At 40.7% G+C, this 11,216-nt stretch overlaps 1 protein-coding gene across 1 annotated transcript in view; it reads left to right on the forward strand.

Annotated features, from left to right (window-relative positions):
• Positions 1-11,216, forward strand: part of LOC104515922 (E3 ubiquitin-protein ligase RFWD2-like) — a gene marked incomplete at its 5' end in the record, with an annotated part of 57,653 nt that overhangs the window by 37,161 nt on the left and 9,276 nt on the right. Inside the window, one exon of the mRNA XM_010160093.1 lies at positions 1,846-1,981. Within this exon, the coding sequence (XP_010158395.1) occupies positions 1,846-1,981 (136 nt within the window). The remainder of the gene's footprint in view (positions 1-1,845; positions 1,982-11,216) is intronic.

Raw genomic sequence — 11,216 nt, forward strand, 5'->3', positions numbered from 1 at the left:
GACACATTTTTAATAGGATTTAATGTGGATTTAAAGCTTTTTGCAAGAAGTGACTGTTCTAGTAGGGAGTGGAGACATAACTGTAATTATGAAATGGCCTTGCACTTTGGGGAAAATGACTTGAAGTAACATTTGGTTTTCCAGGCACAGATACAGAATAAATTATAGCAGGACTGTGTGCTTGATCTCTAAATAAAGATAATGGTAGAGTAGCAGCTATTTATTCCTATCATACTGTCAAAGGAGGAAACAGTATTTGAAAAACACTGCCTGATGTTTATGTGCTTCTTCTCAAGCTATTTCCTGTAGTGGTCAGGTGCTGATGATTTTAATTTGGAGCAGCACTTTGTTCATTTTACCCATTTTGATCTATCTGACATGGGTAATGTATATGCTAGAATCCTTAAACATGCTAATTACTAGCCTTCACTGTTCCTTTTTATGATCAAACATTAAATAGCATGTAAGGGACACTTCAAAATGTGTTACAAGGGTAGAGCAAGATAATAATTTCTGATGGCAATGAGTTACCAGGGTGCAGAAAGTGATTATTCTTTCTGTGTTTTCACACAAGAAATCACAGCTGTAGTTTCCTTTTATAGATCAACTTACTCCTTTTTTCACCCCAGTATTTCCAAAGCTCTTTAAGTGGAGCTTTGGCATTTCCTTATGCTGCTGATAAGGAAATGGATAATTTAACTGGTGGGTAGAATTTGATCTCGGCTGTGTGAGTGAGTTGTTGTGTGTATGGTTTCTCTGCTGCTGCAGTGGATGCTGGGGTTTAACAGGAGGCAAGATGTGCAGTACCTGTAAACCAAGGTGTTGTGTGTTAACGCTGTGAGAGCAGCAATACCTGTAGGTCTCTTACATTGCACTGGTGCAAAAAAACAAAGTGAAGGTGGGAGTGTTAGCAGGGAAAAGAGGGAATTGCTGCAAATTCTGGGGATTACTGCAAAGCCAAAGTCTCTACCTAACGTTTGACTACAGATGCATGATTGTATTAGGAACCCTGATTTCCCCATTTGGCATCGCTGTAAGGAATTTTTCCTTATTTAGTAAATACTAAATTTTAAAATTGTTTAAATACAATTTTGTTCATACCAAGAAAAGTTGGGACGTCTGAGGAATTGGGGAATGACTTTCAACTATCTAAACTGCAGTTAAAACTCAGCTTTTGTAGTAAACTGTTCCATTTCCCACAGAAATATTTATTGTTATTCAAGCTGGCTCAATTTTGCCTTGTCTGCTGAAGGTCATAATTTTCACAAAACTTAGAATACAGGGAGTCTTCTGGCTTCATGCTTGTCTTCCATTTCCAGCCCTGAAAAGACTCTTCCTTAGCTCTGTTGCCTTTGGAGTAACATGACAAACATGTTTTAGTAAAATAACTTTGAATGTAATTGACACCAAATATAGGCATGTTGTAGCAGAAGTATAGGGAAAAGAACTCTTGCTTCCATCGAAAACTAGATGTGTCCTTCACAGTGATTTTGATATGCTTAAAGGTTTTCTGTTAATAGTCTATGTGGCCTATGAGCTCTGAATCTGAATAAAATAAATGAGCTTACCAGGAAAGCTGTATTTGTGATCCCTAGGCAGATTCTCAGCACAGTATGTTCACCCGGTGTTGCAGTGGAAAGATTTAATTTGTGCTCTCAAAAATCATACTGCCCTTAGGGAATACTAGAGGTGAGAGAGAACCTGTCTTGGGGAGGATTCTTGGCCAAAATAACAAGCAGAGGTAGTGTCATGTGAAGACATACATCTTGACTTTTTTTTTGTTTGCTATTGAGTTTTTCTTCTTCCTCTGTTTCTGTCCTCCCCAATGCTGCTGCGTCTCCCTAGATGACAGCAGAACCACAAGCCAGCTGGATGAATTTCAGGAGTGTCTATCCAAGTTCACGCGCTACAATTCTGTCCGACCCCTGGCAACGCTGTCTTACGCTAGTGACCTCTACAATGGATCCAGCATAGTATCCAGGTAAGACATACTGCAGCTCTGACGGAGCATCTCATGCTGATACAGGCTGCTGAGGCTGAGTTGTTAACCTGTATCAGACAAGTTGTGGTCTGTACATATATAACAGTTTGTAGTCGCTTCCTGAAAATAATTTTGCAAATGCGTGGTGATCACTGATCTGCAAAGGCACTCAAAGTACCACAGTGGTACCTTTCATTCCTGTTGGTGTTGGCCGAGACTGAACACAACCTTTGAGGTGCCAGTGAGTATCTGCAGCTGTTGTGATAAAGCACAAAGCCTGTTTTAGGCTCGGTCTTCCTTGTGTTAGTGTAGTTGCGTTGTTAAGTGATGCAGTTCTAGTATTTTAAGAAACATCCATCTTACTTGGTGTTGGTAGTTTAAGAATTGATGATGGCTTTATATACTGTTGGTAGATCTAGTAGTAATGGCAAATATTAAAAATCAGGATTGTCTTTAACTGCGATTGCTTGAACTCTTGAGCGTTGGAAACCGTTTACACTGCTAAATGCTAATGAGGGGGTGGTTGTGGTAAAGCCAACTTGACAGCTCTGTTCTTGCCAACAGCTACTCCATCCCCTGCTGTGCAGGGTGGTTGCGTCTTGTGCACCGCTGTTGAAGCTCATCTGAGCCTCCTGTGGACTAGTTTGGACACTTAACTGGTGAAATGCTATTAACTTTAGGCAGAATTAGTTTCTTCTATTTCAGCTCCATGAACCAGCTCCCTCAGGGATCAGGCTTAAGGGAGCACATGGCATAGGGAGAAGCAGGGACCTGCCAACAGCCCTAACCTTAAACTGCTTTCAGCAGCTGTGAAAGCATGCCCCAGGTGTGGGGGGTTCAGTTAGTCTGTGGTAGCTTGTTTGGAGCTTGTTGTGGTGGAAAAAATGATGCAAGTTGTTAACTGGGAAATCTTTTCTGTGTGGTGTATATGCAGGACCCATTACCTTCTTACAGGCATATTTCACAGATTTAACTGTTTGTTCACAGCAAGCTTCTGAGGGAGAAAAGTAATATCATCTCTATTTTATATATGGGGAACAGGAGGTCCAAAGTGGCCATACTTGAGGTCTTGGAAGAAACATTATAATAACATGGTGAATTGAACTTGAGTTTTGAGTCTTGATCTAATGCCTTACAAAGAAGCCATTCAGACAGTGAGAACAGCTCAAATATTTGAAAGACCCCAACAAATTTGTACTATGTGAGGAAATCAAGGCATGTGTAGCACAAAATACCTTTTTTTTTTAAAGCAGCATTGATTCCTTTCCTGCAATATGTAGCAGAAAAGTACAATGTCCGACTTTAGCCATAGAGGTCAGAACACAATAATCGCTGATCTGACGTATATTTAACCTGCACTGATTGGGTTCACACTAGCTGCAATGAAATGCAGATGGGAATCTCACTGCGATGTAGACAAACTTCCTCAGCTACCAGGTTCAGCAAGGATTGGATTTTGCTCCTTTGCCCTTTCTTCTCCTTGACATTCTGCAAGTGCAGCATTTTTGTGGTATTTGGTTAGAAAATGCTGGAAGGGCAGTAAATCTCGCTCCTGTTTTGAAGACATTATAATTCTTGGGTGAAATATGTGTTTGAAAAGTATGCGTGTTACTGTTGTTAAAATGAAGATACTATGGGGCCTCCCTCCAAGCCAGTGCTGGAATTGGTAGTTAAATGCATTTAACTGAGCTGGAAGCCAAGTAATTTTTCAATGTTCTCCCCTACTCGTGCTTTATATTTATCAAAGAATTTATGAATTTTTTAGGGGTTTTAGTATGTGGTCTGAGTAAGGCTGTTTACATCTGAGCATGTCCTTAAGTGCTTTACTAAGGTAGGGCTTCTGAATGTGCTGCTGCTCTAACTGTTAGCTTCTGGCTATCCAAACTTCCTTTAAAGTTGGAATTTGTTAATCAAGAGTTTACATGTAGTATGTGTTAGCCAACACTTCCGTTTTCACCATTCATCTTCATCTAGATTCATAGACTCAAGTTCAAAGGGAGTCTGAAGCTAAATGAGGTGTGTGTCTTGGTGATGGCAGTGTAAGATAATAAAAGAGCAGCTTTTATGTACCCACATATGGGCCAAATTAATTATTCGGCACTTAAAAACTTTATTGTTCAAAATCTTTTTAAATGCTGTGGAAAGAATTATTGCTTAGTTGGTCCACTGCACTGATTTCTGAAGGTGTTCCTGGGCATGCAGTAGGAAACTGGTGAAATGACAAACAATAAGTCTTGCTGCTTAGCTGTTGTTGACAGTTGTATTTAATTACAAAGCAAATATGAGGTTAATTAGTAAGGAATCCTCAAATTTTTTGGGAAGTATTTTGAAGGGATATCTTAAGTATACTTAAGAATAAAAGTAGAATTGACAGGAAGTTAAACTTCCCTGTATTTAATTTAGTTTTTTTAAAAAAACCCAACTGCTGTTAACAAATGGACAGAATGCGAGAGTTTGGTTTGCATTGGTTTAACCCTACATGAAGTTCACACACTGGACTTTGAAGATCTACTGGCTTAAATAGGGGGTTTTAAGATGTATTAGCTTTGTTTGCAAAGGAAGGTGAAATATGTTCCTTATCTAAATAAACATCAAGGTTTTGCAGAAGGGAAATAAAACTGGGTTTATGGTAACAGGATGAAAAGTGCAATTAAACTGTTTAGAAACAGACTGAAGAAACACCTGAAGCTGAGCAGCAACAGTACTCTCCTGAGTACCTTGTTGCAAGCATATTTATGAATGTCTGGACTTCTTGTGAACGAATAAAAGTCCATAAACAATACTATACATACTGTGCTACTATAAAAATTTGAATGGAGTCTTTAGGAAAGCTACAGGTGCCCTTTGGGATGAAGGGGTAAGTCTGTGCTAGGCATTCTAGTTGCAGGTTTGCCAAGGCAGCCTGGCAGGGAGCCTGTGTGCGGGCCTGGCGCTGGGCTGGCGGCCGTGCAGCCTCTGCAGAGAGGCAGCTGTTGGTTACGGTGCCGGCAGCAGCGTGGGCCCGCAGCTGGGCGACCAGTGCGGGGCTGGTACCCAAGCTGTGCGCTTTCCGTCATGGGCTTACAGCCTTCTTTCTAAAGATACATGCGGTGAGATCATAAGCCCAGTGAGGGGCTTTGCTTACCGTGCTTAGAAACGTGCTCACAAGCAAAATTTATGACCCTTAGTCCTCTTTTTCCCTTATTTTCTTCAAGAAAAAGTCTATTAGCAGAGAAGGATGTTCAGTGAAAACACGATGCTCTGCAATTGCAGGTTGCTCAGTTTTGCTTTAATGTTAGGGGGTCTTTGAACATGCTTGCTATATGAATGTACATGTACCTCTATGCTAAATGGCTTTTTAATACACTCAGTTCTCTTAAGTACAAAGTATTTACATGGTTTTCACAAGTATATTAAATTTTGTTAGAACTGGGGCAAGGAATAAATTTTCCATTTATTATGCCCCCAGACAGAGCAGTTGTCAGAGCTTAACTTTTCTTCTCTCCACTTGCTGTGGCAGTAAATAGTAAAAGCTTTCTTCTAAAGATGAGTCTGTAAACTGCAGCGTTAGCATTACGATGATTTATGTAGAAAATTGCTTTAGTGCTGTCAGAGGCCTTCAGAGAATAATGTGGCAGTCTTTCATATTTCAAAAAAAGAAGAGAAAAATCCAAGAAACAGACTACAGCAAGATGTCTGTCTGAAACGTGGTTATCAGAAAGCTGGTTCTGCTTGCTGAGTGGTTCCCAGCTCTGGTGGAAACCTGAGTGTGTCTGCCCCAGAGGGCCTGAGGTTTGGGGGCAAATATAGTGTGGGTTTTTGTCATCTGCTCAGATTTCAAATTCTTCTGGGTTAGTTTACTGTTTCTCTGAAAGGTCTTAAAATTACATTGGAAGGGTTTTGGATAGCCAAGACTCACTATATTTATCTAAAAGTGTAGTGATTTACAGAGAGGGCGCAAAAAAGAAACTACTTGGTTTTTGGCTGCTGAAAACTTGTTAATCTGTTGGATCTTGAGACAGGGTTTAAAAACTGGTCTTATGGGGAGTGCGGGCAGCGGCGGCCAGCATTATTTTTTTTCTTATTGCTTGCTTTTTATTCCCTTGCCTTTGAGTAATGAACAAGATAAGAAGAGGTTTCTCTTAGCATTCAAACAGTACAATTAAGTCTGCTTCAAGATCATATTTTAGTGTTGACACTTCCTGCATCATGACCTGAAATCCTTTCTTCAAAGGTGAGCTTAAAAGAAGAAACATCCATTAGGAGCATATTTTTCATCTATTCATTGAAACATCTGATCTTTTTTGTTCCTCTTTTTACTTTGGGCTACAATTACTTGTCTATATAAACTCTCAAATCTGGACCTGAACAAGATACCTTTTAGTTCTGTGTCCACCATAACCACCACCCCATTTTATTTTTTAAATTCCATGTGCTGCCTAGGATTATGTGAGCCATTTTATTACAGTTGTGATCAGGAGTGCTTCTGTCTTGGTGGTAAAGATAAATGGAAGAAATGTGAGTTTACCCTTCACAGGGTTATGTTTCAGAGTACAGAAGATGCTGCTCCTTGCGAAGATGAGGAATGAGGAGGGTTGAATATTTTTTTTTATAGGCTGCTAAATTGATCATCTTTTAAATGGACTCTTACTTACAAGTGGCAGCTCAAAACTGTGGATGGATCTGTCTTATTTGGATTGTTCCCACAACTGAAAGGGAGACTTACACTGCAGAGTGGCCAAGGAAACTTTTAAGTATAATACTCTGAACCTACTTGAAGTTTGTGCTGCTCCTGTGGTTCTCTTACCTTAATTCATTTGAGGTTTTGGCCCATAGACCAGAGGTTGTCTGGGCCTGAAATGGGATTTTGTTTAATTGGTGCTGGGTAAAGTACATAGCCTTTTGCTAACTTTCCCTTCTTTTTCTCTGGAGTCTAGAGCTGGTACATTTTCTAGTACATAATTGTGGTCTGGATCCCTTGAGCAGAAGCTAAATGTGACTCGTACCCAGCATAAGGGTTATACAGATGTCAGTTCAGATCTCTGAATTCATAGTTCAGAGACACTATCAACTCTTAACGTCCCCAGGATGGGCTGCTGGTACCAAAAGGGACTCTGAAACCTGAAAAGGGCATGTCTGCTTGTATCTCTTGTCTTGACCTGAAGAGTAAACCTTGTGACTTGCAGAGAGTCTGCTCTTCCATCAACATTAGCTTTCACTTTTAGGGGTAAAACTTAAATAACTTGAAATTGGGACATGAACGAATGGAAGCTGCATGGCTACCAGCAGGACCTACATTTTTTCCTTGTAACTTCAGACTATTTGGTAGTAAGATCTTTTTTTCACATTCAGTTATCTTTGGACCTGTCTCCATCTCCAGATAACGTTTGATTTAAACTTTGTGTATGTCTAAAAATGGTCAGTTAAAAGTATTGAACAGTCTTCTGATGAATTTGGGAATCGGCTTTTAAACCAAATGTATTAAACAATGATTGCTCTTCATGTTTTTATGTCTTGGAAAACCTTTGTGCTGTTTATGCAAGCAGTTTCTGTTTCTTGGCAAGCATAGTGTGATGGTCACTGGCTGTGGAGTGGGGCAGTCCAGCGTGGGAGCAGGCTTCCCAAAGAGGTGGTGCAAGCTTGGTCCTCGGAGATATTCAGGAACTGGCTGGAGAAAGTCCTAAGCAACCTGATCTGACCAAAGAGCTGTTTCTGCTCTGAGCAGGATATTGGACTAGAGACCTCCAACTCTTAGGGACCTTACTCTTATGATAAAGGTACATAATCAGCTTATTAGCAACCTGAGGTTCTGTTGCCAACTTTCTGCTGAGTGTCTTCTCCAGAGTTTAGGTTTTAAGAAGTCATGTTCTTTATGCAGCTTTGCCATGTACAGTGCAAAGTGAAATTAATTTCCTATAAACTTTGGGATCCCCTACTTGCAAGTGGAGGTTAAGTTAAACAGGATTGTATTTATTAGAGTAAAACTGGCCTTTTTTTGAAGAGCAGCTTTTTAAAAGTTCAGGAACTTGGAATGCATGCTCTAGTGTCAGGAATGACTTCTGAGAGGTAATTATTGAGGGTAGGAGGATGGTACCATGTGGAAGTTGCATTGCGTCATTGCATCCACCCCTTCTTGATTGATCAGGACAAAAATCTCTGCTATGAGGATTCGGGTCACTGCCCTTCTGTTCCTCCTGATGTTCATGCAGTAATGGCTATCATCGGGCAGTACTGCTGTGTCTTGGCCTCAGGAATTGGATTTGCAAGCCATGAAAGCTGTGGTTTCACGGCACCTTATGCACAGAACTTACATGCCAACAGTGTTAGTAAAAGGCAGATTTCCCTCAATTTCCCCTTAACGTTATAGCTCGCTTTCAGCGCTGTGTTGATACAGTGAATTTTTGTGTCTGCTTGAAGAAACAAGCTTGTTCTATTAATAGAACACTAATTTCTGTAGCTTATTACAGTGTTCTTTTAATTCTCTAGCCAAATCTGTTGGAAATGCCTGAATTTGATAGGAGGGTATTATCTGAAAAGCAGTAGCATGCTTTTGGAATTCCAGGGTGTCTGTTTTGTTCCTTCCTTGTTAACTAAAGGAGTTAGTCTGTTAAGTGGTAGGTAGTTGAAAAAAAAAAAATTGAAATGGTGTGTTAGGGCGTGCAAAGATGTATGGTGTGGGCTTAAACAGTCTTGGGAGGAAAAAACCTTACAAGCAGCTCAGCCTAAAGAGGCTTGAGTTAATGATTATTAATATTGTCTGTATTAATACAGACTCTGACAGATGTTTGGGATTTATATGCCGCATGTGTGTCTTGCGGAATAAGTTATGAAGTGACACTTATGTTCTTAAAGGTTTGTATACGTGTGTGTATATATTTCTGCAAGTGAAGGTGGAAGTCAGATCAAGCTTCTCTGTTTGAGACTGTGAAATTAAGGTTATTCCTAAGTACCTTTATTTTTTGTAGAGAAAAGATTAAAGGTAATAGACAAAATTACGACCAAAAAAGATTCAAAACACCACCAAAATGGTCTCCTGACACAGATTTGGCAGTTGAATGACAAATGCTTCAGATGGCATTTTAACCACATTCCATCAGCACCAGGCAGCAGGATGATTAGAGTCAATTGTGCTGGCCTATTCTTTGGCTTATCTGCAGCATGTGAACTCAGTATTTATGAGGGCTGGTGCCCTGACTTGCTGTGCCTGTTGGATTGAGCTGAGGTATCTGAGGAGGTTACTGTCTCCAGCTGTCCGTGCTGATGCTCTGCTGCAGGGGTGTCTGGCAGAAGAGCTGGTGACAGTGTTGGGTGAATTTGGAGGCTTGGGTTAATACAGCAGGCTGTGCACTGGGCTGGGTGGTGATTTGTTCTGAGAAGGGGGACCTCTGGCAATGTGGTCAACTGGAGATAGAAATGTCTTCAGCTGCTGCAGCTAAATGATAATGGAATCATGAAGTGGAGCATACGGGTGGACTGCTGTTTACAGTCCTAGTGTTGATGCAGGTTTCTTGTCCTGAGCTCTTTCAGATACATTTGTTCCCCTGTCTCTTCAGTTCTGTCAGAAGTTGCTGTGCCCAGTTTTGAAGAAACAAAATCGCTGTTGGTGTAGTAATAAATGTGGTGGCTTGAAAACCATCTTGCAAGCTTTTGAATGGCCTTATTTGGAAGGTACTTCAATGTATATCACAACTGATTGAGTTCTTTCCTATCCTGGCGTAATCCTGATGAGATGGTACTGCTGTTCTGACAACCTTGCAAGTCGTGGAGCAGTGTCTTCTACCTCAAACCTGTGCCTTACACAGCTTCGGCTGAGGCTGCCACCTTCCTTTCTAGAAATGTTTCCTAAGATTGAAGGCAGCTGAGTGGAAACTTAAAACCTCTTCCACCTTGGTATTTTGTAATATTGAGGCTGTGCTCCTGCTACTGTCAGAGCTGTCTATAACCTTCTGTGTATCAGCCCAGCTGGGAGAAATGGCAGATTTGGGTTTCAAATATAGATAGGTTACCTGAAATATTACAGCAGGCAGACTGATTAATTTGGCTTGAATTTTGATGTTGTAGGAAACATTCTGCATTTAACTGTTGTCACTTTTAGCTAACGTTTCCCTACTCTAGCTTATTTAAAATGGTGTTTGTGGAAAAACTGAATCCTCATTATCTTGCATGGTAGTTGTTTGCAATGGCTTTGGCTCGTTTTATTTCTGTGTACCTGGCATATAAACCCTGGATGGTCATCCTCAGCATGCAGAAGAGCATTGCCTAGCAGTAAAGGGGATTTTTATCAATAAGCTTTATATTTGGTTGCTTGCAAAACTCAGTAGTTCCCTATGGGTTTTCCTCATAATTAGTGCTAATTAAGCCAGGTTCTCCTGAATATGTGTTTAGGAAAAAAAAAAACTTGGGCAGTAGAAAAAGATGTTTCTAGCTGTAGCCTTTTAGACAAGGCTCAAAGTCTGCTATGGCTTCCTGGGAGACTTTGGGTTATATTTAGAGGAGAATAAGGTTCAGGGTCACTTTGTCCAGCTTCCCTTCAAAGTAGAGGGGATCCTGGCTCTGAAATTTGAGCTATTGCAGGAAGCATAATTAATCTCTCTCAGCATAGTATATTTTCTCATTGGACTTGAAAGAATGACTGTTACCTAGTAATGACAAAGCGTGAAAGTAGCTCTGGTTTGATTTTGGAGCTGTGAGATTGAAATAAGCCCACCAAACCACCTCAATTCAGATTTAATATTCTCCTTTAAACAAGCTCTTTATGGAATGAGAATATTGCCAAGTGGTCTTTACTAGAACTGATGGGATTTCATTACTCTTTAAAGGATTTTTGTAAGAATGAAGTAGGCCTGGAACTACATCTAATGACTTGACTTTGTTAACATGGTACCTCTCTATGCATTCCTTCCAATGGAGCATGATAAAATTCCAGGCCACTGTGGCTGCAAGAAAGAAGCTGAAAGTGTGGCTGCAGCTTGACTGGTGCGATAATGTCTTCCTTAGGGAACCTGTTGCTGAGGACTGTCCTTCTGTGCAGTGCAGGCTTCAACGAACTCTTGTAACACCCTTCCCTGTTTCCCAACTTGCGGGAGAGGTGGGACAATAGAAAGTCAGCCTTGTGTGTCAATTAGTGTTGTCTTTTTAGGCTTCAAAGAGAGGTTTGCTTAGGAGGAGTGTATTCCCATCTGATGTTTGAATCCTGGAGAAGGTATGATGGCAGGGGAGGGGACCCCAGGTGCATTCAACAGCAGCTGGGCCTGCT

The sequence above is a fragment of the Eurypyga helias genome, unplaced genomic scaffold, assembly GCF_000690775.1.
Source record: "Eurypyga helias isolate BGI_N326 unplaced genomic scaffold, ASM69077v1 scaffold3101, whole genome shotgun sequence".
Classification (NCBI taxonomy): domain Eukaryota; kingdom Metazoa; phylum Chordata; class Aves; order Eurypygiformes; family Eurypygidae; genus Eurypyga; species Eurypyga helias.